The sequence below is a fragment of the Cervus canadensis genome, chromosome 4, assembly GCF_019320065.1.
Source record: "Cervus canadensis isolate Bull #8, Minnesota chromosome 4, ASM1932006v1, whole genome shotgun sequence".
Lineage (NCBI taxonomy): Eukaryota > Metazoa > Chordata > Mammalia > Artiodactyla > Cervidae > Cervus > Cervus canadensis.
The window spans coordinates 97,332,379-97,359,212 of record NC_057389.1 but is presented as its reverse complement, the minus strand read 5'-3'; the positions used below and the strand labels follow the sequence as shown (position 1 = coordinate 97,359,212).

The window sequence follows — 26,834 nt, the reverse complement described above, 5'->3', positions numbered from 1 at the left end:
TATATAAAGAACTCTCAAAACTCAATGAACAATCCAGTCTAACACAGACGAAAGATTGAAAAGACCCTGCATCAAATAGGACATATGGACAAATACGCACACAAAAAGATAGTTAAGAAATCTGTTGGATTTCTTTACTCTAACTATGAAATGTCAGAAAGAAAAAGTAAGAAAAAAAAAATGCTGTTTAAAATCACATCAAAAAAACCTCGGGATAAACCTAACCAAGGAGGTGAAAGACTTTGAAGATGATTCAAGGAAATGTAAAGATATCCCGTGTTCTTGGATTGGAAGAAGTAATATAGTTTAAATGACCATACGACCCAAAGCAATCTATAAACTTAATGTGATCCTTATCAAATTACCTATGATACCTATTTTTCACAAAACTACAACAAATAATCCTAAAATTTATATGCAACCATGAAAGACCCAGAATTGCCAAAGCAATCTGAGGGAAAAGAACAAAGCTGGAGGCATAACCCTTCCAGACTTCAGACAATAGTACAAAGTGATAGTAGTCAAAATAGTATGGTATTGGCACAAAAACAGACATGGATCAATGGACAGAATAAAGAGACCAAAAATAAACCCACGTACCTATGTCAATTAATCTTTGACAAAGGAGGCCAGAATATACAATGGAGAAAAAAAGGTCTCTTCAGCAAGTTTTGGCAAAGCTGGACAGCCTCATGTAAATCAGTGAAGTTAGAACACTCCCTCACACTACATGCAAAAATAAACTCAAAATGGTTTAAAGACTTAAATGTAAATTGTTGTTATTCAGTTGCTAATAAGTCATGTCCAACTCTTTGCAGCCCCGTGAACTGTAGCACTGTCCTCTACTCTTTCCTGGAGTTGGTCAAATTCGTGTCCACTGAGTCAGGGATGCTGTCTGTCCAACCATCTCACCCTCTGCTGCCCCCATCTCCTTTTGCCTTTGATTCTTCCCAGCATCAGGGTCTGTTCCAATGAGTCTGCTCTTCGCATCAGGTGGCCAAAGTATTGGAGCTTCAGCTTCAGCATCAGTCCTTCCAATGAATATCCAGGACTGATTTCCTTTAGGATTGACTGGTTTGATCTCTTTGCAGTCCAAGGGACTCTCTAGAATCTCCTCCAGCACCACATTCAAAGGCGTCAGTTCTTTGGTACTTAGCCTTCTTTATGGTCCAACTCTCACATCCATACATGGCTACTAGAAAAAGCATAGCTTTGATTATATGGATCTTTGTTGGCAAATTAATGTGTCTCTTCTTTTTAATACACTGTCTAGGTTTGTCATAGCTTTTCTTTCAAGGAGCAAGCGTCTTTTAATTTCATGGCTGCGGTCACCATCCGCAGTGGTTTTGGAGCCCAGGAAAATAAAATCTGTCACTGCTTCAATGTTTCCCCTCTATTTGCCATGAAGTGATGGGACTGGATGCCATGATCTCAGTTTTTCTAATCTTTTTCAAGCCAGCTTTTTCACTCTTCTCTTTCCAGAGGCTCTTTAGTTCCTCTTTACTTTCTGCCAGTAGGGTGGAATCATCTGCATATCTGAGGTTATTGATATTTCTCCCAGCAGTCTTGACTCCACCTTGTGATTCATCCAGCCTAGCATTTTGCATGATGTACTCTGCATATAAGTTAAATAAGCAGGGTGACAGTATACAACCTTGTCACGCTCCTTTCCTGATTTGGAACCAATCAGTTGTTCCATGCCTGGTTCTAACTGTTGCTTCTTGACCTGCACATAGGTTTCCCGGGAGACAGGGACGTTGGGGGGGGATTACTTGAAGACCATTGAGGACCTAAGGGCTCAGATTCTTCCAAATTCTGTGGACAATGCCCGCATCGTTCTACAGATTGACGATGCCCCATCTCGTCTTGCTTCTGATGACATCAGAGTCAAGTATGAGACAGAGCTGGCCACACGCCAGTCTGTTGAAAGTGACATCCACAGACTCTGCAGGTTATTGAGTCTCTGCACCTGTGTCACCCAGCTGCAGCCGGAGACTGAGATTGAGGTTCTCAAGCAGGAGCTGCTCTTCATAAAGAAGAATCACAAGGAAAAAGTAAAGGGTCTGCAAAGCCAAGCTGCCAACTCTGGGTTACCATAGAATTGGATGCCCTCAAACCTCAGGACCTCAACAAGATCATGGCAGACATTGGGCCCTGTACATTGAGCTGGCTCAGGAGAACCAGGAGGAGCCAGACCAGTACTGGTCCCAGCAGATGAAGGAGAGCACCACAGTGGTCACTTTACACATTCTGAGGTAGGAGCTCCTGAGATGACTTTCTCAGAGCTGAGACACCATCTAGTCCCCGGACATCATCCTGTACTCCATGAGAAATCTGAAGGCCAACTTGGAAAACAGCCTGAAGGAGGTGGAGGCCCACTATGCCATGCAGATGGAACAGGCCTTGGGGTCCTCCTGCACCTGGAGTCAGAGCCAGCCCAGATGGAGGCAGAGGGGTAATGCCAGACCCAGGAATACGAGGCCCTGCTGAACATCAAGGTCAAGCTGGAGGCTGAGATCAACACCTCCTGCCACCTGCTGGAAGGTGGGGAAGACTTCAGTCTTGATGATGCTCTGGACAGTGACACCTCTATGCAAGTCATCCAGAAGACCACCAACCTCAGGCTCATGGATAGCAAAGTGGTGTCTGAAGTCTCAGACGCTCAAGTTTTGAGGCATTGAATCAATAGAAGCAATGTGCCCTGCGGAGCAGGAGGCCACTAATAGTTGAGATGTTAGTGCACTAAAAAAAAAAAAAATGAGCAGAAGACCTAAATAAACATGTCTTCAAAGAAGACAGATGAAAAGATGCTCAACATGGCTAATTATTAGAGAAATGCAAATCAAAACTACAATAAAGTGTCATTTCAAACCAGTCAGAATGGCCAACATGGAAAGTCTACAAATAAATGCAGCAGAGGGTGTGGAGAAAAAGGAACCCTCCTGTACTTGGTGGAAATAAAAAATTGGTGCAGCCACTAAGGAACAGTATGGAGGTTTTTTTTAAAAACTAAAAGTAGAGTTGCCATATGATCCAGCAGTCCCACTCTTGGGCATATATCCAGAAAAGATGAAAGCTCTAATTCAAAAAGACATGTGCACCCCCAATGTTCCTAGCAGACTATTTACAATAACCAATACCTGGAAGCAAACTTAATGTCCATCAGTTAATGAATGGATAAAGAAGATGTGGTACATATATACAGTGGAATATTACTCAGTCTTAAAAAATAATGAAATATTGATTTGCAGCAACATGGATAAACCTAGAAATTATCATACCAAGTAAAATAAGTTAGAGAAAGACAAATATATGATATCACTTATATGTGGAATCTAAAAAAAAAAGTGTTACAAATGAACTTATTTAGAAAACAGAAACAGATTCAGAAAACAAACTTATGGTTACCAAATAGGAAGGTGGGGAGGGATAAACTGGGAGTATGGGATTAACAAATATATACCACTTCAAACTAGGTAAACACAGTGATTTTTTTGATACTTTATAGTACAGGGAGAGCTATATTCAATATCTTGCTCAGTTCAGTTCAGTCACTCGGTCGTGTTCGACTCTGCGACCCCATGGACTCCAGCACGCCAGGCCTCCCTGTCCATCACCAACTCCTGGAGCTTGCTCAAACTTATGTCCATCAAGTGAGTGATGCCATCCAACCATTTCATCCTCTGTCGTCCCCTTCTCCTGCTGCCTTCAGTCTTTCCCAGCATCAGGGTCTTTTCCAGTGAGTCAGTTCTTTACATCAGGTGGCCAAAGGATTGGCCTTTCAGCTTCAGCATCCGTCCTTCCAATGAATATCCAGGACTGATTTCCTTTAGGATGGACTGGGTGGATCTCCTTGCAGTCCAAGGGATTCTCAAGGGTCTTCTCCAACACCACAGTTCAAAAGCATCAATTCTTGGACGCTCAGCTTTCTTTATAGTCCAACTCTCACATCCCTACATAACTACTGGAAAAACCATAGCTTTGACTAGATGGACCTTTGTCGGCAAAGTAATGTCTCTGCTTTTTAATATGCTATCTAGGTTGGTCATAACTTTTCTTCCAAAATCAACTATATTTTCATTTTAAAAAATTGTTCAGCATTAGCCATTAGGGAAGTACATGTTAAAATCATAATGAGATGCCACTGCACACATATTAGAACAACTAAATATTTTTTTAATGACAGTACCAGATGCTGGTGAGGCTACAAAACAAGCGGAACACTCATACATTACTAGTGGGAATGCGCTTTGGAAAATAGTCTCTGAAAAAAGCCAAACATACTCCTATCATATGATCCAATAATCCCATTCCTGACTGCCCTAAAGGAGTGAAAACCTATGTTCACAAAAAAAAAAAAAAAACAACCTGTACACAAATGCTTATAGCATCTCTATTCATAATTGCCAAAATCTAGAAGCAACTCAGATGTCTTTCATCAAGCGAATGGATAAACGGGACGTCTACGCAATGAAATTCTACCCAGCCATAAAAAGGAATGACCACTAATACACACAAAAACTTGGATTGATCTCAAAGATGTGCTGAAAGAAAGAAGGCAGTCTCAAAAGATTTTGTGAAATATAATTCTATGTATTAATATATAACATTTGGGGTGGAGAGGTGTGACTCAAAGGGGCAGTGCTAAGGCGTTTTGTGGGGTGATGGAAATAGTTTATGTCACCTGTTAGAATGGATTGTGGTAATGCTTACATGAATTTATGCCTATGCTAAAAACTCATAGAATTATACACACAAAGGAGTCAATTTTATCATATATTAATTTTTAAAAATCAAAAAAAGCTAGCAAGGCTATGCAAAGATCATATGGTCAGTGTGAGGAGTGGTCCTGTCCTTACAAGTGTTTGGTCCCTTTGGTCTAGGTTGCAGCTCTCAGAGAGGGCGAGGCAGGGGGCCGAGGAGCGGAGCCGCAAGCTGCAGCAGGAGCTCGGCGGGAGGAGCAGCGCCCTGCAGCAGCAGCTCGCCCAGCTGCACGAGCAGTGGTAGGAGCCCCAGAGGCGGCAGGTGGCTTCGTGGTGTGGCGAGGACTGGGGAGGCCATCTCCCAAGTGGGGCAGACAGTGTCCCGCTTCACAGGTGACCCCTGCAAGGCTAGCATTAGGATTAGGAGAGATGCGGTGTCTATTCCCCGCTTCACAAGTGGGAAAAATGACTTCATGGGGGCTCAGTATAGTCCCCAAGGCCACTCAGCTGGTGAGAAAGGCATCGGGATTCAACTGAAACTCACTGCCACCCCTTAGTAGCTTTTTCCTTGTCCCCAGCCCCCCAGTATCCTCCACTGGTAGCTGGCTCCTTTAAAAAGCAGGATAAATGTTGCAGAATAAATGTCTCCATCTCAGTAGTAGGTTCTGTGTGTGCAGCCACAAGTGTTAGAGCTCTTTTCCTCCCTTTCCGTTTGTGGAACTGTCAAGTGTGTGCCCGTGCCTGCTTTCCTTGACGTGTTCCTGGTCTTTCTTATGGAGGTGCAGATGGCCCTGGGAGGAGAGGGAGCCTTATTTCAATGCTTTGTGGAAGGGTCTGTATGCTCACATCACAATTCAGATTGCTGGGAATCCCCTGTTTCTTATGTGGTGACTTGGGTTGTGGGTTATGCGTTTCCATGAAGATCGCTCATTGAGACTAACTCAAGTTCACTGTGCGAAAACAGCGCAAGTCTAGAGAAAGAGCTGAAATCAGAAAAAGAACAAAGACAAGCTCTTCAGCGAGAGTTACAGCGTGAGAAAGACACTTCCTCTTTACTCCGAGCAGAGCTACAACAAGTAGAAGGATTAAAAAAGGTAAGATGGACTGTCTTGGGTAGAAAAAGAGCTTCTAGATCTCCAGAAACTCCTGCCCAAGAGTCTCCCAGCCAGCAAGTGAGACGCACGCATGACCCTTCAGTCTGCGGCTGCAGAGTCTGTCCCCACTGTGCACTCGCCGGCTCCGGGTCCGGGACACTGTTCCCACATCCTCAGAGCCTCCGCTTCAGGAGGAAAAGCAAAGACAGATCATAAGCCAGCGAGCAGACCAGAGAGACTCAGTGATGAGGGCGATGAAGATGAGCACGCAGGAGCGTGTCCCCACACCGGGCTGGAGGGTGGCCTGGGAAGAGTGATGGTTAAGGCAGAGAACTGAGTGGTGAGCAAGGGCCAGCCATGCAGAGCCGCCCGGAAGTGTGAGGGGCCGTCCCAGTGCAAGGCCAGAGAGGAGGGCTGCGTGCCCAGCATGTGACGGCAGGGAAGGGAGGGCTTGGCGGCCCCACACAGCCTTCCCGTGCCGCTGGGGCAGTTCCCAGACACGGGTTTTGTCTCACTGAGCACAGTAATGGGCACCACTGCAGTCTGAGATAAAAGCCCTTTGATTTCTATTGGGAAGTAGCTAGAGTCCCTCATGGGAGAGCCTGCTAGGCCCAGCGTGGGGCTTGCTAGTGAGGAGAGAGCTTCCAGGAGCCACTCAAGCTCAGAGATGGGAGGAAAGGACTTCTAGAAAGTTCTGCATGATGGAACACTCCCCCTTCACTTCAAATTACACACACCCTGCAGAAGAAACATAACAGCGTATCTAACCTCACCGGGAAGTCTTAGGGTGCCCTTGTGAGCCCATGTTAAACGGTCTCCGGGGCAGAAGGCCCAGGGTGGCTGAGGTGGGAACTGCCCACCACTCAGGCCGTAAGCCCTACTGCTTGCCCTGGGATCAGCCCTGAAAACCCAAGTTACTTTTCCGGGTCTTCGTCTCTGCCCTCGCCAGCCCCAGTTTACAGTCGTCAGCATCGTCCCTGCTGAGCTTCGCTCCATGGCTCGGGGCCTCAAGGTGTGCTCACCCCAGTTTACAGAGTCGCCAGCATCGTGCCCGGTGAGCTTCACTCCGTGGCTCAGGGCCCCTGGAAGGGCTTGCCGCCCTCAGGGCCACATAGGAGATCCCAGATCTTGGCTTTCATCAGCCTTGTTCATTTATTTTCAGAAAATTTTGACCAGCTCTTCCCAAAAAAAAAATTTATTCCTAAACTAGCTTTCCCTGATACAAATCTGTCTTTTAACAGAAACAGAAAAAACTTATTTTGCTCTGTGCCAATCTGTCTTGAATGTTTCCTGCCCTACATTCCACACTGCAGAGCCACTCATGAAGTGCTTCCCTTCCAGCTGTCCATTCTAGAGAAACTGGAAATAACCCTGTTGTGAATGAGATTGATACAACAAAACTGTTTCTTGCTCTTACAAAACATTCTAGCGACTTCACTGGTGGTCCAGTGGCTAAGACTCCGTGCTTCCACAGCAGAGGGATGAAGGTTCAGTCCCTGGTCTGGAAACTAAGACCCTGCATGCCATGCAACATGACCAAAATAAAAAAAGGAAAAAAAGATAAACATTCTGACCTGCTTGTCACTGTGATGACTAAACCTTTTTTTAAAAAAAGGACTTTGAGTTCTGTGTCAGGCGTCTGGTTTGTTTGTTTTAGGAGCTGCGGGAGCTCCAGGACGAGAAGGCAGAGTTACAGAAGATCTGTGATGAGCAGGAACAAGCCCTCCAGGAAATGGGTCTGCACCTCAGCCAGTAAGAAACCCACTCCCCTTGTCTGCCACCCACATCAGGGCCACCGGGCCCACCTGCCCCTAGAGAGTCACGCCAGCCTGCCCACTGCATCCCTCGAGCCCCAAGCCTGTGTCCTTTTGTGCAAGGAGGGAAGGGCAATCCGGGAGGCGTGCCAGCAGTTCGGGGGGAACCCCTGCCCAGGAAGTCAGGCTTCAGGGACACGGCACTGGTTTGCGTTGATTAATTCATCAGGAACAGCCTTTTGTGGTGACCGGAAGTCTTACGGTCACAGACTGAGTGTCTGTGTCCCAGGGGAACCAGGTGGGTCATAGAGGGTTGTGTGTTTAGCTCGAGGGAGTGCTGTGGCCTGAGACTGTGGGCCCGCCGCAGTGCAAGCCTGGCGCCGCTTCCCTCCCTGGAGCCTGTATGCTCACCTGGGCCAGAGGCCGTCTGTCCACCCCCAGCAGGGATGCTGCGGGAGTGCGCCCTCTGCGGCGCTGTCTGCCCTCTGACTGAACAGGTCTCCTCCTGGCGTCCCAGTCCTGCCAGGCTGCTCTGGACAGTTTGCTAGGTCACACCGTGGACGGTGTGACTTGCCCGTTTGTGTGACTGTTGCATTTTTAAACGAAGTGGTTAGCTTTTTCTCCTCAAGTCACAACTCTTTTGGTTGCTAGTGACAGAAATCCAGTTCAGACTGGCTTAAGCAGAAAGTCACCAGCTGTCAGTGTCTACCTCCCTCCTCTGCCATGCGCCTCGCGGGTGGGTCTGGCCCCACCTGGGTACCCAGCAGGGCTGTCTGTCAGAGAAACGAGCCTTCCGCTTTCCCGTCAGTCCACAGAGATCCCAGGCTGGCTCGTGGCTCCCGCCTGAGTCTGGTGCAGGCTCAGTGAGCAGCAGAGCCCGGCTCGGGCCCGGCGCAGGGCACGCTGTGACCAGAGACAGGAGCTCACAGGAGAGGAAACCAGAGCCGCTGAGGGAGCGCACGTGTGTGCAGACTTGGGAGTTTTCTGTCTGGAAAGCTGGAAGGTCTCCAGCAGTGCAGTGGGCTAGCCCACAACAGTGTAGGGAAGGATGTTATGGCTGATGAGAAGGCGGTCTTTTCAGGAGTTTAACGTGAAGATGCTGCCCATTTGCCATCCTCGCCCATTCGCCGGCTCTTTCTAGACCAGCTCAGGGCCGCTGGTCCCTCTCAGACGGAGCGTGCGGTGCTGCTGGCCCCACCTGAGGGGAGCCCTCAGAGAGCAGACAAGGCCGGCTGTCTGCCCCACGCTCAGAGCCCCGGCCAGCTCTGAGGGCTCCCTGAGGCTGCTGAGAACCAGCTGTGGAAGCTGGCGTGGTGCTAGCTTCTTGGATTTGAGTGGCATTTAGAGAGAGGGAGAGGGAGGCATCCTCAGGGCGCCCTCCCCCTTCTCACAGGGCTAGTCCCATCTTTCTTCTCCTGCCTGTCCTCTTCACGTTGGACAAACGGCAGAGTCAGAGACACACCCCCAGTGAGGCAGAGGCCTCGGAAAAGCAGGCAGACTCTGGCCTTGGAAAGGCAGGTACCCCTGCCCTTAGCGGCCTCGCAGTGCTGCTGCCCAGCCCACCGCCAGTGCCCTTCCCAGCCGGGGTGTGTTAGCAGTGCCGGCCAGACTCGCATTTCCTCCCCGGTCCCCTCTTCCTGCAAGCCCACACCGGACAGCAGAGACGGGAAAGCTACTCTCAGATGCCTCCACCAGCTGCAGACCCAGGTGCCCAGTTTTATCTTGGGAACATCTGGATTCTCAAATTGTATTTCCCAGGGAAGTTCTTACATGTTGAGGCTACTGTCTTGACCTTGCCCGTCTCAGGCAGCCTCTGGCCCTGTCTGTCTACTCACCTGCTTCTGTAGCCCTATAGCCGGGCAGGGGAGGGGAGGAGCCCCTGCAAGCATTCCTGGAGGCCACGGGGTGTTTTCTTTCAAAGGCTTTGATGTTTGGTTTCCTCGTCCCTCCCCAGAAGTCTAACCTGTGACTCAGAGCCTTGCCTCTCTGACACTTAGGTTAGGCTAATCCAGTGACAGTTTAAGCTAACCCCAGCTTTTAAAAAAGGGCTTTGACATATACAGTGTTTTGCTTTATCTGGTTTAACTCTGCCATTTTAGACCGTGTTCGGTCCTGTCTTCTATGTGGAGAACTAAGGAATTATTCTTCCACCAACTAATGAGGATGGAACAAGAACAAACAATCTAGAGAGAGCAGGCAGCAAGAAAGGGGCTAGAGAGAGGCCTACAGATGAGGGGTCCCACACCTGATGAGGGAGTGCACCTGCTCCTCGCACATGTCACAGGCGGGAATAGTTGCTCGGAGAAGCCAGAAACATGGGCTTTTATGAGGTAATTCTCAACTTTTAAATGATTGCAGCTATTTCAAAGCCTTTTTAAATCCTTGCCGCCACTGAATAGTTTATATCTTGGGCCAGATTCAGTCCAGAGGCTCAGCCTCAAGACTGCCCCAGAAATGAGCCAATACAGTGAGATGACTCTGGGATTATAAAAAGGTGGAAACAAGTTATTCTATAAGAACTCATGTTATCACGTTCCTCTCTTACAGTCTTGTTGCCCTCACAAAGCCAAAAAGTTATTGTGGATTTACTTCATGAGAGCTTGAAAGTCCCTCTTAGTGAGGCTGTGAATTTCTCTCTTCTCTTTTTAAGGTCAAAGCTGAAGATGGAAGACATCAAAGAAGTAAATAAGGCACTGAAGGTACTGGACTATTAGTGTTATTAAGAATCACTACTAGTAGCTATCAGTCAGCTCATGCTAATATATTAGCATGCTCTTAGGTTTTCTCACAACAGTCAGGTGAGAATATGTGGTTGGTTCCTGGCTCCCATCACTTATTTACAGGTAAAAAAATGCTGCACAGAGCTGTGTATCTAGGCCCTGGTGATGGTGAGATGGTGATGCAGACAAGCGGCAGGGCCTAAGCTGGTCCTGGAGGAACCGAGGTCCTCTGGTTCTGGTCTCCCCGCTGTCAGCTGCAGTTTGACATTAGACCTAGATCATCGGTGCCCTAATGAAGGAAACGAAAAGTGGCAGAAAGAGATCCAGGTTGCCTTTTTTTTTTTTAATGATCAGAGTAAGACCTTTCCCTCCAGGTGAGGTGCTAGAGGCCACACTGGCCCATAAAAGTGCCCTGTGCCATTTCTGGGGACCACTTAAGCCCTCAGCTGAGCCAAGTTTCTGAACCATTCTGGGGAGGGCAGAATGGCACAGGCCACTTAAGAGAGCAGGAACATGTGGTCCCGGTGACCCAGTGTGGTGCTGAGCTAGCCTGCTGAGGCCGAGAGCGGAATAGGAGAGGGCAGGAGTTTCTGACCCTCAGTCCCGCTCTGGCAGCAGTGTACAGACAGCCTCTTCCCTAGGCACCCTGCCGCACGTGCTGAAGCAGAGACCCTTAAGTCTCTAGGCACTTGACTACCAGGCCGCCTCGGGTCAGAAGCAGCAAATTGTCACAGCAACTAACAGCAGCCTGGACTTGGCAGTTCACAGTTTTATTTTATCTTCCCTTGTAGACTGAAAAGCTCCTTAGATGTCATTGCTGTGAGCTGTTTTTATCCCCTGCAGATATAAACAAGTGTTTGCGCAAAATGTCAGCTGACCGTGCTAGAGGGAGGATAAGTCATAAAATGGGACCCTAGAGCTTCCTGGAGCTGTGGAACACTAGGCTGAAAGCATGACGGGCCTGTGCTGCACCTCCCAGTCATATCTCTGTGTCATCAGGAAAGCAATAGTCAACAGAAGCCAAGGCGCCATTAAAGTGCCTGGGGCGCATGACCTTTGAACAGCTCAGTCCGAGACGAGCAATGGAAATCTGTTTTCCCTTAGAAAGACCTCCAGAAAGGCATCTCTATAAGCTTCAGTTGCCTCCTCTGCTTCCCCACGAAGCTCTGACAATCAGGACGTCGGTGTGTATGGAGAAGCACCTCCTGTCTCCGAAGCACGTTGGCCTTCTTTCTCAGTGGGGACTGCTGCCACAGGTTTTCTAGTCTGGCTGCCAGGGTTGGCCCGTCTTCCTCCTGCCAGTTTAGGGGGCAGTTTGCATGATGTCTCAGCCAGGGTTGGAGTTACAAGCACCAGACCCTGATTCTGATCACTTCAGCCCTAGGGCACTTGGTGAAAGGGACTGGAAGTCTCAGGTTAATGTGAGGATGGAGAATCTGGCAACCTGCAGAGACGAGGAGGCCACAGGGCAGGTAGGCTGCAGCACGAGCTCCAGCTGTGGTCAGGGTCGGGGGACAATCCTGGGACCACTTCTAGTGCAGAAGAGGCAGTCCCTCAAAAGCAAACCAGGTGCTATTAGGGACGGTGGATGCTGGGCTGAAGGATGAACATAGCTAAAGGCTCATCGGGAGCCAAGCCATAAAATAGGATTGTGTGTTCTTCCTTCCTCAGGGCCATACTTGGCTGAAAGACGATGAAGCAACACACTGTAAGCAGTGTGAAAAGGAGTTCTCCATTTCCCGGAGAAAGGTATGTGGGGTAGCCCTCCACTTGCTCGCCCAGGGACTAAGTTGGTTCCCTGCCTGGGCCCTGATTCTGGAGAAGGCCCGTAGGACTAGGCCCGCTGCACTGGGTTCATGCTCACTGGTCTGCCGGCAGATGACTTCCCAGCCTACCCCCCTTCAGGGACCTCAGCCCATTAGCACAGGCCTTGTCTCCACCACAGTCCTGTCAATGATTTGGGAGTTGGGGCTGCTTGTTTGCAGAAGTGGTCTAGGTGTGTGTGTATAAGCTGAAAATTCTTTGAGAGCAACAGGACCAAAATCTGGCCTAGTTAGGCAAAACCACAGGGAACCTATGGGCAGTAAGTCTTAAGACAGGCATCCAGGTGGCAATCTGGGCAGGGCACTTGCACCCAGTGAATCTACCTCTGCCTGTGTAGCCCGCCTTCAGGTTCCAGGAACAGGTCTTGGGCCCAGCCTTCAGTCCAAGGTTGAGCAGGCCTTGATTGACCAGTTGGGCAGGGCAAGATATAGATGTCACACAAAATAGAGAGCCTTTATTGAAGAACTTCTCATGAGTGGCAGGCTAAAGAAACCTTGGGTTACCACCATGGAATGCAGCAATTACAGGGAACATACCCAGGCACTCTATCATTGACTGCCAACTGACAGAGTTGTCAAGTCCAATAAAACACAAAGAAAAAGAACTTGACTCATGCCATTGGACACCCCCTCCAACACTCCATGGATTTTACAGGAACAGAAATGTAGAAACACGAGGTCTAGAAGAACCCCTTTCAAAATGATACAAGCCTCTGGAGGAGGGATTTTTAAAGTATTGAACTTTTAAAGGTTGGTCAGCTAGAGCGGGTGTGCAGACCCAGGCAGCACAGCATTCTGTAACTGCCTCTTTTCCATCCTCCAGCACCACTGCCGGAACTGTGGCCACATCTTCTGCAACACGTGCTCCAGTAACGAGCTGGCCCTGCCCTCCTACCCCAGACCAGTCCGGGTGTGTGACAGCTGCCACACCCTGCTCCTTCAGCGGTGCTCCTCCTCCACCAGCTCCTAAGGCAGGGGCCTCAGCAGGGCCTGCTTTCTAGACCAGTTGCCAGCCTATCTTCATGTCTGTGGGCAGCCTCAGAACAGTGCCAAACTCTCTGGTCTTCAGTTAGTCAGGGACTTGGAAGGTTGGTTCCCAAGCCGGGCTGCTGGCCCTCTGGACGCAGCACACGGGACTGGAAGCTGCTTGTGCCTCTCCTCTCCAAGTTGTATGGAATCAACTCCTCTGGATTGACATTCTCACTTGACACCACCGGCTTTGGTTCAGATGTAACTTCATGATTTTGCTATTATCATTTTTCAGTTCCCAAAGAATTAACCTCTTTTGCAACAGCCCAACTAGTTGTAGGAATCAGTTCCTTTTCCTCCCCACCACCCCAGCATGCCTTCCCTGCTTCAGAGTCAAGAAATTCACACCCTTGTGAATATCCATCATTAGCCCTGCAATAAAAGTCTTTATTTTTCATTCTGGTATAAATAATGAAGGAGCTTATGTCAGCTTCACAGGATGCCCAGGACAACCCCCATTTCAGGACTAGAGGCCCTCAGTGAGGGTGGCTGCACCTGAGGTAGGGGCCTGAGCTTGCTGGGTTCTGGGGTGCAGGCTGCTGCCCAGCTGAATAAAGGACAAGCTGAGCTGTTAATGTTCAACAGGCATAGCAGAAGTATCTCGCCAAAGCTCAGAATGTATTCCTTTATCTAACAGGGTTAGTGTAGTTAATTACAGATGGAGGCACCTGTAGGGAAACATTTTGGATTTCAAGGTATTTGTGGGCTGTGGAAAACTGGCTCAGAGCCTTCCTCTGGATTCCCACCTGAGCACATGCTTGCACACACATGCGCACACACACCCCCCTAACTTCCCTCCACCAGTTAATGGCCTTGAGTATTCAGGTTACAGAAGTGTAACAAGCACTGTAATCCAGACAGGTCAGTCCATCTGCATGCAAGGCCTCTTTCCAGTGCCCGCGTCCACCTCCCACCAGTGTTCTGACCTTGGCTGTCCAGCCTCTGCTTAGAGCCTGGCTCTTCTTTCTGTACTGTCCTAGCACAAGGCACACCCACAGCCTGGATGATTCCACATCTGCTCCCCTAAACACACCTGTTACGGATGGGAAATATGGAAGGTTCAGTGACGTGAGGTCCAAAACTGTGCCCTGCTTCAAAGCTACATTCATTCCGAAGTGCAGATTTTTGAATGGCAACCCACTCCAGTACTATTGCCTGGAAAATCCCATGGATGGAGGAGCCTGGTAGGCTACAGTCCATGGGGTTGCAAAGAGTCAGACACGACTGAGTGAACTGAACTAAGGAAGCACATGGCAGCAAAAAGAGACTTTCTCCTCTTCCCTAACTTAATCTGAGCAGCTTTCTTAACCTCATTCAGGGCCCAGCTTTTCCCGAAGTTCACATACCACACTTCCCCCAACTGGTCTAGCGTTAGATTTGTACCGTTTTCAGTGTACCCAATTTTTACTCCGACTTGCTGGGGAGCCGTAGGTAAGTCATGTCTCAGCCTGTGTCTCATCTGCACACAGAAGAGGAGCGGGGTACCTCCCTCCTTCAAGACAGTTCTGACAGTTCCCACCACTACCACACGAAGTGCTCTTCCTTTATCATCCTGATTTCTAAAAGCTGCCCCTGCCCCCATGCCCCAAGCGTTATTCAGAGGATGCCAGTGCTGGAGACTAAGTTATCTAGCTGCATGGAAAGAATTTAAGATATCCATTATGCACCTGAACTTTGGAGCCCTCAGTTTCCGGTTTGGCAGACTTCCCCTTACTTGGGCAAACAACGAGGGACAGACAGGAGGCAGTGTTTCTCCAGCTTAAATGCAGGCTGTGGACGGGTAAGGATCATGATAAATGACACCAAGTTTGAAGACTCTGACCTTTCCTAACAAACTCTCAGGTGATGATGCTGGTCCATGGAGTACAGTGTTCCAAAGAAACACAATGTTTCTAGGTATTTTTTCAAGTTTCTTCAACAAAGATGTTCTTTGTTAAAAAAAAAGAAAAAAAACTAAAGGACTATGGAGGATCAAGGAACACTCCTTGATTTCCCCAGACACAGACCAAGTAAAGATCTCAAGGGCATTACTAGGTTTAGAACACCAATGCTCTAACAGTGCATCCCCAGAAAATTCTCTGAGCCTGCAGAAGACAATTTATATAACATTAGAATACTTCTGTATCCCCAACCCAACTGAAGGTATGCACCCAGTTTTCAGAGCATGTGGAAGGGCAAGAGGATCTGCAGAGTCCTTCAATGTATCTTCGTGTAGTGCTGCCAACTGCAATCTTTAAGAAGTGCTATCATTCTAAGCAGTTTTTCTACATTCACTAATCATACCTTCAGCACTGTCAGCAAGAAAAAAAATGGCTTTGAACAGCACAAGCCTACGTTCACAGCTCCAATTCTGAATTCTAACCTCAATGCAGCAAACTTAATTTCTATTAGAGGGATGATGAATGAGTGGAAATTCCCAAATTACCAGTGCTAAGTGTCTAAAGGTAATTCTAGAACTATACCTGTATTGCTTATTACTTTCCTAGCAAATGCCAGAGTTTTACCTAGATTTTCAATTAAACTAATCATTTGTTTGTTCTCAGAAGTACCTGATAGTTTTATACTTTATAAAGTAATTTTGCTCCTAAGCAGACTTGACCTTGAGGAGTGAGGCAAAAATAAAAGACTGAATCTCATTTCAAAGTCCTCTATGAGCTAGCTCCTTCTAGAAGGTACCTCATAGAAGCAAAATTCAAAAGATGCCACAAGAGTGCCTCTGGCACTTCCTCAGCCATGCTCAAAACGCTTCCACAGACATGCAGAGCATAACCGAGGACACTTCTGCCTCCCCCTTGGCCTTGTGCAAGTGCTTAGCAAGTCAAAGGCAATTCAGATCACATCCTGTGCAGCCGGGCCAAACACAGACCTTCCACGGGCCCCCAAAGCTTAATTTACCTTCAGTTGTACTGGAAGGAGAAGTCTGAAGACATCTACACAACATCCACAACTGCCAAGCCTGTCTGCCACAGCCAGAGATGCGGGTCACTGTTCACCTACGCCCCAGGCAGCAATAAAGCACCAAGAAACAGTCCACATGACACTGAAGCACAGACCAGACAAAGTGCAGTTTCTAAAAGGAAGATTTATTCGACAAGTTTCACTTAGCGCAATACACCTAAAAGGAAAATCACAATACAATGAAAAATTTAACTCAAGGCCTCAGAATTTCATACAAACACCAAGACCAAAATCCTAAAGTATTGGTATTGCGTGTCAAATTTCCCCCATTAACTTAAAAAAAAAAGCTTAAACTTACGTGCCATAGAGGTTATTAAATGAAACTAGAATTAACAAACATGCCAAATGTTTCACTTTTAATTGTAGACACAGCTCCTATATTGAGTTTTACAAAAAAGCATGTCTTTCAACATGCATCCAGACAGTGTTCAATGTAATGTGATGTAAGAGCAACATTTAACATAATTCAACTGCTTTAACCTAAATACACTTACTGCTTAAGTACATCCTACAATAGAACTAACTTGAGAAAAGCTGAAAATTATTTAACAGTAATAGTTTACCCAACCTAGTTGTTACATCCTAGATGAATGTGTGTTCAAAAATACTGAACCTTAAGTCTTTAAAACAATCCTGATTTCCACTTAGAGTAAGCATAAATCACAAGCTTGTATTGCAAAACTGTTAAAACTTAAGTTTTTCTTTTAAAAAACGTTGACCAAGGTCAGCGATCAGGACCGATCACATTCCCCATCCACCACTCATACTGGACATGCCAGACACCCCTCCCATTCCGTTCACGCCCACAGACGTTCGGCTCCCGCTACTGTAGTAGCTGCTGTTCACTGCTGCTTGGCCGCCTGCAGAGAGATCAGTGTGACAAGTCAGGGCAAGTATCAGATTAGCAGTCAACTAAAATACAGCATTCCAAAAAAGTTTAAAAAGTATACGAGTACAAAGGGCTGCTGTCCAAGTGGCGAGAAGCATGTTTGGGAAAAGGGACTCCCGACTCCAAACAAGTCTCAATAAACCCCTTTTCTCTGCAGTACCAACTTGCCAGACTCGTGTGCTACCATTTACTTGGATGCTTCAGGATCAACGTTGAAAAAAGTTTAAAGGAAAACTAGTGTTTTTCAAAAATTGCAAAATTACTTCATGTTGTTTTTAAAGCTAAACAAAGCATTTTAAAAAAAATTTACCGTAAACATTCACAATGTGTCCATCGAATGGCATGTATGAATAGGGAGCACAGGGGCAATCTCTTGCTTTTCCTATTCATGGTGGGCAGGAAGTGAGACAACAAAGTTGGACTAAAGGCAACTCACTGTGCCCAAGATGGCAGCCTCCATGGAGTTAAATAAGAGCCATTGACTGCTATAGAAAGTGTTATTACAACATATCAATATTTGCTATTGGGAATTTAAATTATATTTTTTGAGAAAATATTTACCTATGCAATGTTTGATTGAAAATCACTGGAGTTTTCCTGTAAAACTTGGTCTGCAAAAGGATTTTGTAGGGTAAGACTATAATACCAAAATCACCATTCTTTAGACCAACTGAAAAAATTAATTAATAAAACCAATCCTAGGTTAACTGACTAGTAAATACGGTCTTGAACCCAACCACCATTCTAAATTCTCCCTCCATCTAACATGGATTTACTGCTAACAAAAAGACAGAAAAAGAGAACGACTTTAATGTTTTAACAAACGGAGGCAGATGTTTTCTGGCTCGACATTATTCAAAGTTGCAATATTGACTATTTTGAATTCATAGAATACTTCCCCCTCCCAATGATTGATTCTGAAAATTAAGCTATTTGAATATTTATATTAGGATCAAGAACATATATTTAATAACCCAATTTTACCAAAAAAGGAGCCTGAACATTCCCAACTAAAGAAACCTGCCTGAAGCTTATTCTAAGTATATTAAAAAAACACTTACCATATCCACTCATGCTGCTCTGGCCACCATAGCCGCCTCCATAACCACCACTCAGCTGCTGGCTGGCCGGGCCACCATAACTGGACTGGTTTGCTGTTAAGTTAAGAGAACATTAGAACTTTGTTTCTTATGTAATGTGGTACCTGGTGGTACCCGGCTTGTAATTCTAAATCTATTATTTTCCAGTCTTGATCTTAACATCACTAGAACCCGCTGTACCACCTTCTGTCTATTACCTATGATCAGACTACCTTTCTGTCCATCATATGAGCTAGTCAAACACTTAAAAACCACAAGGCCAAAAGTATACACATCAGCAGGACTGAATCCACGTTTCCTTAAGTAGAGGCATTTTGACAACACCTTATGAAACTGCTTAATTGGATTTAATGGGATTTTCCCCCATGATTCCATATATTAAGGGTGTTTCAATACACAGGTATCACTGAACACCTAATTATGCCCAACAATTTATTTTGATCCTGTGTTTTGCTAAATATTTTAGGCTTATACTTCATACTTAAACAATTCAACTAGTTTCTTTCTACAGTCCCCTCCCCCAAAAGTACTTCAACCAACTTATCTATTCTAAGCATTTTATGTAACTCACAAACATTTAATGCATACTATTCAAATCAAAACTTTTCTTTGCCTAAATTTTGCTAAACCCCTTATATATAAATTAACTTAACTTATATAAATTGACTTATATAAATATAAATGTTTTGGTTTTTAAAAAAACTAACGATATTTACACAAGCCCATGCCTCCCATCATTTGGCTACCATAAGCACCACCGCTTGCTCCTGCTGTAGAATTCAAGAAGAGTTCTACATATCTGTGTTCTGAAATGAGAGAAAAGGCATACAAGGTTAGCTTAAAAAAAAGACACTAAAGTGATATTTACACAAACCCATGCCTCCTAGCATTTGGCTACCGTAAGCACCACCGCTTGCTCCTGCTGTAGAATTCAAGAAGAGTTCTACATATCTGTGTTCTGAAATGAGAAAAAAACAGTTTGAAAATGTTTGTTGGTGAAAGAAAGATAAGCTCTTTTAAATTCTTTTAAGTTGATCTGTGAACTTATTACTTTTTGTAAAAAAAAAATTCTAGCTGCTTGTTCTCAGGTGATTTACTTCATGCAGGTTTTTTAAAAAGCAGTCAAGCATTCATCTATATCACTTAAGTCTGTCAATCAAGCATATACCTTAAGTCAGTGTTCTTATCAAAGTCGTTTTAGTCATACCACCCAAGAACTTTTTAAAGATCCACAGAACCCTATCCCTGGATTAAAAAATTTTCACATCCTCAGTATTCCTCTGTTATAATCATTAGTCACACAACTATCTGTAAAGAGACCCCAAAATCCTTAAATTGCACTTACGCATATTTGCTTTGTCTTTTGACATAGCTGCCACAGCATCTTCATGAGTTGCAAACTCGACATCTGCTTCACCAGTTACTCTGCCATCAGGACCAATTTCAATATGTACTCTCACAGGGTTGAGTGGTGAAAAAAACTAAATACAAGGTATTTCAAAGAATCAAAATCAAACCTTGTTAAAAGAAACAAAATTTTAACATGCTGCTTCACTTAAGTAGAATAACAACCATGTTTTTACTGCTGTACTGAAATAGACAATTTATCAATCTATCCTCCACTTACATTATAAATGTCATTCTCAGTAGCTCTGTAAGGTAATCCCCGCATGTGTACACAGTGTCCTGTTGTGCTCTGGAAAGTAGAGCCACCATCCCCGTATCTGTGATCTGACATTCCTGAAAAACAGTAATTGAGGTCTAGATGAACAAGAGTGTAAGTATCCCTCAGAAGAGAAATTCAATTCTTACCTTACCTCTTCCAAATCTATCTGACCCAAATCCATAGCCATCATTATAGCCATTATAATCATCATAGCCTCCATAACCTGAAAGACAAAAAGTACTATCACTACATGAAAACACTCATAAAGAACAGACCTCCTGACACTTGCACAGTCCACATACCTCCACCATAAGCACCACGCCTCATCCTTTCAAAGCCAGCTCCTCTTCCAATGCTGTTATACCCTCTGCCAGCCCCAGGTCTGTCATAGGGACCTGGTCGCTGCATGGCCATAAGTTTTCGTGGTGGATCATAGTGAGTTCTAACTTCAGCTCGACTGCTCTTAAAGATTTCGATATACCTAAAGCATTGTTCATGAGGAAGGGGGGTGGGGAAGGGAGAGAAAACATTAGTTCATTTCATACAGGTATTTAGTTACACAAGAAAACAATGAAGTCATAGCCATGAAACTGACTAATATTTAAAGCCAGATTTCTTATATTTGCATAGGCAATGACCAGAAATCACTCAATTTTAAGATTTAATGTAAACTTTATGAGAAAAATGTCCTCCTCTGAGGCAGAGTGCCCAACCTTAGGGGTAGAGAGGAGCACTGTAAATGTCTTAGGAGGGAAAGAATTCCACTCAACTTTCAACATTTCATGTCTTAAATCCATTGGCATCATGTATAGCAAGTGGGCTAAAAAGCCAGCCTCCACCAACAGTCTAGCCCACACTACACATCTCTTTCCGCCAATAAATTCCCCAGCCTATGCTTTTAGTAGGAATCAGCATAGGTAAGCGCATGCTTCAATGAAAAATAGTCACAAGCAAAGAGAATAAAACCTTTTGTGACAATTTCTTGAAAGCTATGCTTATTAATACATATGCAGAATATTTATACAGCAAGAAAGTTTGTTGCATTTCAACTTTAAAAACAAGATCAGAAAGTATCACATTTTCTTATGGTAATATTAATTTACTAGGTGGGTGTTATTACAGCTAAAGCCAGGTTTGCATTAACATTTTTAAAACCATAGTCTCTCAACTCCACTGACTGGGGTTAATTAGGAATCTTACAAAATTGTGAAGTAGATCAAATTAACTGGGGACAATTTTTAAATCTAAAATTTAATCTCAAAGTACTATCGGACTTTGACACTGGACAAGTTTGAAAATTGTGGCAAAATATCAAATAGACTATGAAATCAGATTTTCTTCCCTTGATTCTAAGCAGAGAGAATATGGATTTAATTGTTTACCATAAGAAAAGTGACAAATCCAACCAACCATCCATCCCCACCTGTGCCCTATTCTTTCCTTGTGTTTCTTTAGAGCCTTTTCAGCTATTTCCTGTGAAGCAAACTGCACGAAGGCCTCCCCCGTACTCCTCCCCTGGAAGTCCACCGGCAATGTTATCCCATTTGGCACGATTTCCAACCCTTCAACCCAAGGACAAATAACCCCAGTAGGGGGGCAATATTAACATCACAAGCCCAGAAATGATTCTTCTTATAGCTTTAAATAAACCAGAATTTTAACTTTAGGTGAATGGTATGCTTTCAACAAGTACTCTTTAAAAAAGCATTGCAGTAATATGAAGTTCCATTATTACAAACTATAACTCAATTCTTAACACATCCCATGACATGGTATACAAGAAAAAACTCTGAACACAGGATGCATTAAGAATTCAACAATTAAGAACACTTATTTATCTATGCAACTTAATGTTGAATTACACAAGAATTATACACATTTTCAAGCATTAAATACAATAGTTTTGCTAAATTCAAAGATACACCTTTTACCTCATTTCATATTTTTCAATGTTTTAAAGTTAGTGGAACTTCAATTTTAAAAAATTACATATTTAAACATTTTATATACAGATTGAAACATTGCTTAGTCATACAATTGACAAACATACAATCTAAGCTTTCAACAAACAACTGATCTAACACAGCACAATCATGCACTCTTATTCTCTAACAGTAGTATGATTCACTTCTGGAAATTCCGTCTATGAAAAATCCTTTCCGTGGATACATTCCCAAGCTTACAAAAAGGACTTAAAGCACTTTCCTAGAAGATATGAAATTATGTTCATATTTAACGATGTTGACAGATAGCATTCAATTCTCACCAATTTAGACAAAAACAGTAAAAATAGACTTGATTTCAAAAATTCTGGCAAAACATTAGGACTTGATACATATCTAATAGTCAAAATTTTAATACATACTACACTAAACCATGAAAGGATTTGTTAATTCCAATTTATAACATCATGAATATTAAGCAACAATATTTAAAATATACGCTCTAACATTCTGCTAAACATTCAAATACTTTAGGCCCAAAACAATTTCAAAACACTTTCTGTACTTCAGATACTAAAACTACATTCAACCTACACTTCCTCTCAGTAAGTTTAATTCCCTGGCTAAAACCAATTATTTCCCTATGTTTTTTTCTTGCATAAACAGAATGAGATCATTAGAGACATTTCTGGCCCCAGTACCTACTGTGTCTTACAATATAGACACCTGCCATAAATTACAACAGCCTAACATACTATTCTAATGTTAAGGGATCTTACCTTTAACTTGAAGTATTTTGCTGAACAGCAATGTGAGAAAGTAGTTAAGTTGTTGAGGACAATCCTCAAAGATCTACTCTGAACTACAATACTAAATATAAGCAAAGTTAGCATTTTGGAAATAATTAATCCACCTTTAAGATGGGCTTAAATTATTTGAAGGTCTCCAGGAAGAAGAAAACATCTGCATATACTCACAACCTATTTAAGTATCTAAGCTTCTCAACTTTTAAGTCTATTCAATCACATGTTGCCAGCTGCTAGCCAGAACTCACTGCTCAACAACAAACACGACTACATACCTGAGAAGAACTGAACAATTTCTTCCTTGCTACATCCAAAGGGGAGTCCTCTAAGCCGTACAAAGCCATCATTGGCCGTGTCAGGACTATTTGGACCAGTATGCTTCAACACCCAATCCATTTCAACGTTGTTTGACTTGAATACTGAAAGAGGTGCTTAGAATTAGTCAACTTCGGAAACTTATAGAACAACGTTCAGACTTCCTGGGTCTTTAGATAATCTAGGAAGAGCTGCCATAAACTCTTAGATGACCATTTCCATGCGGTCAAATACCTAAAATTCAGAAGGGGTAAGATAGATTTCTATTTGTTTAATGTTTTATTTACTGTTACTAGGGCAATGTAAATCAAACCTTCAACATATCTGTGTCCCATAGTTTCTCTGTCTTTTTTCAGGGCCAATTTGACTTCATCTTCTGATTCAAGTTCAACAAAAGCCTCGCCACTCGGTCTGCCTTCTCTGGTGTAGATGAAACGAATACCTTGAGCCCCATTTTGAATTTTGCAGTCTGGAAAGAAAACAACCGTTAATACAGAATTTAAAACTAAAAACCACCTCTGGGTGATACAGATGAAATGCCTATACATACCCCCACTACAAAGCAAATCATTTGCAAAACCTAGAATGAGCAACATTATTACTAACTCCTAAGGTGTCTTAGTAATTAAGCAGTTTTCCTCTTATGACCAAACTTTCTTATTACCCTAAATGCATTCCCAATCCATCAAGAAAATCCAATATTCAAAGCCGTTTCTTACCGAACTTATTTCCAACTCATTACTCAAGTGTGTCCATTAAACGTACTTTTAATAATAACTCCTCAGCACATTTTTCAATCTGGACTTTGTGATTTTATGGTCTTTTCTGAATACACTTGATTTGGACTTTTGATTCGAGGTATTTGATAGTTTTACCTTACTAGAAGCAACATCACAGTTTCTTGCTCAAATCCGAACTGCAGGGCCAATACTCACCTGAAAGGGGATCAATGTTACCAAGCTAAAATGCTCCAAACGCACAGCTGAAGCCAAACCCAGTCTTGCTCACTGCAAGGTGGCTTCCAATGTACTTGCTTCTTGTTTTACAGGTCGTTTTCCGTTACATACACTAAATTCAGATAGTAAGTCAATACTACAAATATCCTTCCAACCTGTAAATTTCTTCCAAATATTATCTTTCAGTCTAATCTTACACTAATAATGAGAACAAGGACATTTGGCAGACATTCAAGGAAACCTACATACTGGAAAAAAGCTACACAGGCAAGAAAACTTTCCTGGGTTTCAGTGCCCTCAACTGTAAAGTGAGCCGACCACGAACTCTTCAATTACCAAATCCTGATTAGGAAAAACTGTCTTAAATTCAGAGCGATATTTTCTCTTTCCGAAACAGAATGCCCCTTTTCAAATCAATAACCAAATTTGAAAAGTGTTAGCAGTTTAAATTTGTAAGGTATTTGCTCAGCTGCTCGGCAAATTTTTCCAAGATTCCGGGGAAAATCCGGTCTATCCCCATTTATCCTTTCTAAGAAAAGACATCCACAGAAAAATACTTTAAAAAGATAAACAAAAATTCCGCCAGAGGCCGCATTCCCCCTAGGAGCGCCGGGCGGGTGGGGCTTTCGCAATTTCCATTGCGTAACCGCAGCCGGCTGGGCGCGCTGGACAACGGGAACAGTTGCCGCCCGCGCCCCACTAGGGGGCGCCACGGGCTCGGCCCCGCCGTTGTCGCCGTCGCCTCCTCGCTCGCCCGTCCTGCGGCCTCGGGTGCTTAACTCCAGCCTCTGTTTCAGACTCACCAGAAAAAAACCGCTGCACTTCGTCTGCAGAGCAAGACCAAGGCAAGCCCCGGACCTTCACCACGAACCCCTCACCGCCTTCGGTGCCCAACATCATCGTCTCTTAGTGGGTGCTGGCGTCGAATCAGACTGCAAGACGGGGGATGGCAGTCAGACCTGGAGAAACGTTAAAATGAAACTGCCCTCCGCTCTCGAGACGGCCCGACTGCCCGCGGAGCCTCAGGATGGGTCGAGCCCGTGAGGACGTTCCGACCCTGGCGAATGTAACAACGAGTGCCCCACTTGCCAGCAGCCGGACGCCCGAAGCCGCTCTGCGCACCAGTTATCGTGGCCTCAAGCCGAGGGGGAACCCGGCCTAGCGCCAGCGTGGAGGCTAGGAAATGGCGGCGGTCGCTTCCGCTCCGCCTCCTCCGACATCTCACACAATAGAGTCGGCGCGGCCTGTAGGCCTCAGCGGCCTGCCGCAACTCGGCGAACCATTCCTGGCTCCTAACGGCAGCCTGCACCTTGCCAAAGACCCTCACGCTCTACACAGACCTAGGGGCAAGCAATCCTCGCAAAACTGACAGCCTCGGGCGACGCTGGGTGGTAAACAGCGAACAACAAACACTCACCTGCTCACACAACTTCGGCGCGGCAGAGACGAAATGGCTAGTGGGCGCCTGCGCAACCTAAATAAGGCCCTTTGAACAAGCTCTGCGCACGCGCACCCAGGTGCCCGCACCGCCCTCTTGCGTCACACAGAGCTCGGACGCATGCGTAGTTTTACGAGCCGGCCCACTCCAGCCAGCTAATTATTATTCGCATGCGTATTTGGTTCAGCCCCGCCCACCTCCTTAAATACACTGGGCTGTTTTGCGCCTGCGCCTTACCGCGATTAGCGAGCCTTAGCGGTTTAGTTTAGTTTCTCGCGCGTGCGTTTTCCTTCAAACTGCTCTCTACTTACCCGTCAGAAGGGGGAGGGGAATGGCGGCGGCCAGTTCTTTATAGGAACTGTGTAACAGTTTCGGGCTCTGGGTTGTGATGAGGCGTCCCTAGCGTGTTAGCCACAGTCCTTGACCGACCTGGAGGTACAGAGGCTCCCCGCCCTCGCGCCGCCAGTACTCCTCCCTAGATTCAGTCCGTGACCAACCGGGCGCTGCGGAACGGCATATTTATGCGCCCGAAGCCACCCCCGCGGCGCCCGAAGCCACCTCCGCGGTGCCCGGAGCGCATCCGAGGCCTCATTGCCCCTTACCTGCCGCTGTTGGGCCTGGGGCTTGGACCCACGCGGGGTCTCCGTGCCCGTGCCTCAGTCCCGTACCCTACTTTTGCCCTAACGAACTCCCACCCTGCGACCCCCGCTTCCTCGCCTGGGGTCAGCCGGCGGGGCGCTCGCACGAGAGTGGGGCGCCTCGTGAGCGCAGGCTGAGCCGCCGATGCGAGCCCGACTTCCCTCTCTCGAGCAGGTTCCCGCTTAATTCTCCCAAAGCTAAGCAGATAACCGTTATGGCTTCCCCCGAGGTGGGTCACCCCGTGTGCTCATATGACACTAGTGATGTTCGAGACTAGTGATAATTCCTGATATCCTGCAGCACTGCAGAAACGGACCATTCCTGTTGCCTCCAGTTGTCCTCCCCTTGTCTGATCCCAGTTGTCCTCACAGCACAGGTCTGTCTGAGTACCACCATGGGTAGATACAAGTAAAACATGTTTTCGCCCCTGCAATGGTGTAGAAGCCACATCCAGTTTTTGGGTTTTTGTTTTTTGTTTTTTCTTAAAATCTACTTTTGAGACAGGACAGGAGTCTTACAGATACACATGGAAAAGCCAACCCATGATCACCGTTGAAAGCGAGGACAATGTAGTCAAAAGTTTTTATGCCTGTCAGCTAGCTAATGCTGAAGCTCTGAGTATGACATGCTATAGGGCTCAAAGGAATGGTAATTAGTATTCCTCTACTTCTTCCTCTGCCTCTCCTTCAACAGAATCCACACAACCTCATAATCCTTCTGGAGGGCAGCCATGTCCTCACAGGCCTCAGAAAACTCTCCTTCCTCCATGCCCTCACCCACGTACCAGTGAACCAAGGCATGCTTGGCATGCATCAGGTCAAACTTGTGGTCCAGGCAAGCCCAGGCCTCAGCGATGGCTGTGATGTTGCTCAGCATGCACATAGCTCACTTTTTTTTGGCCAAGTCTCCAACAGGTACCTCAGTGGGAGGCTGGTAATTAATGCTAACCTCTTGAGAAACCTATATGCAGATCAGACCATCTCAACCACTCTGTATATTCT

General features: G+C 45.4%; 2 protein-coding genes and 1 pseudogene across 18 annotated transcripts in view; 2 read left to right on the top strand and 1 right to left on the bottom strand.

Annotated features, from left to right (window-relative positions):
- RUFY1 (RUN and FYVE domain containing 1) overlaps positions 1 to 13,520 on the top strand; it is a 62,867-nt gene extending 49,347 nt beyond the window's left edge. For all 3 annotated transcript variants that reach the window (XM_043467015.1, XM_043467017.1, XM_043467016.1), the window contains exons 13-18: positions 4,884 to 5,003; positions 5,668 to 5,797; positions 7,455 to 7,549; positions 10,202 to 10,250; positions 11,943 to 12,020; positions 12,918 to 13,520. In XM_043467015.1, coding sequence (XP_043322950.1) covers positions 4,884 to 5,003; positions 5,668 to 5,797; positions 7,455 to 7,549; positions 10,202 to 10,250; positions 11,943 to 12,020; positions 12,918 to 13,064 — 619 coding nt within the window. In that variant the 3' untranslated portion in view covers positions 13,065 to 13,520. The remainder of the gene's footprint in view (positions 1 to 4,883; positions 5,004 to 5,667; positions 5,798 to 7,454; positions 7,550 to 10,201; positions 10,251 to 11,942; positions 12,021 to 12,917) is intronic.
- LOC122439395 lies at positions 146 to 2,811 on the top strand (annotated as a pseudogene).
- Positions 13,521 to 16,185: 2,665 nt separating the features above from the next.
- Positions 16,186 to 25,563, bottom strand: HNRNPH1 (heterogeneous nuclear ribonucleoprotein H1). 15 transcript variants are annotated; one of them, XM_043467030.1, is made up of 14 exons: positions 25,174 to 25,263; positions 24,560 to 24,715; positions 23,114 to 23,269; positions 22,761 to 22,904; positions 21,160 to 21,298; positions 20,039 to 20,217; positions 19,888 to 19,959; positions 19,698 to 19,831; positions 19,416 to 19,551; positions 18,969 to 19,028; positions 18,817 to 18,876; positions 18,032 to 18,124; positions 17,532 to 17,581; positions 16,854 to 16,941 (listed from the first exon to the last, which is right to left on the bottom strand). In XM_043467030.1, exons 2-13 carry the CDS (start codon positions 24,654 to 24,656, stop codon positions 17,532 to 17,534), a joined length of 1,320 nt encoding a protein of 439 aa, XP_043322965.1. In that variant the 5' UTR covers positions 24,657 to 24,715; positions 25,174 to 25,263; the 3' UTR covers positions 16,854 to 16,941. The 15 variants fall into 15 exon arrangements, with proteins under 15 accessions (XP_043322956.1, XP_043322955.1, XP_043322954.1 ...); XM_043467028.1 differs by having other exon boundaries at positions 16,856 to 16,941; positions 18,787 to 18,876; XM_043467021.1 differs by lacking the exons at positions 17,532 to 17,581; positions 25,174 to 25,263 and adding an exon at positions 25,506 to 25,563 and having other exon boundaries at positions 16,186 to 16,941; positions 18,787 to 18,876; positions 24,560 to 24,688.
- Positions 25,564 to 26,834: the final 1,271 nt, after the last annotated feature.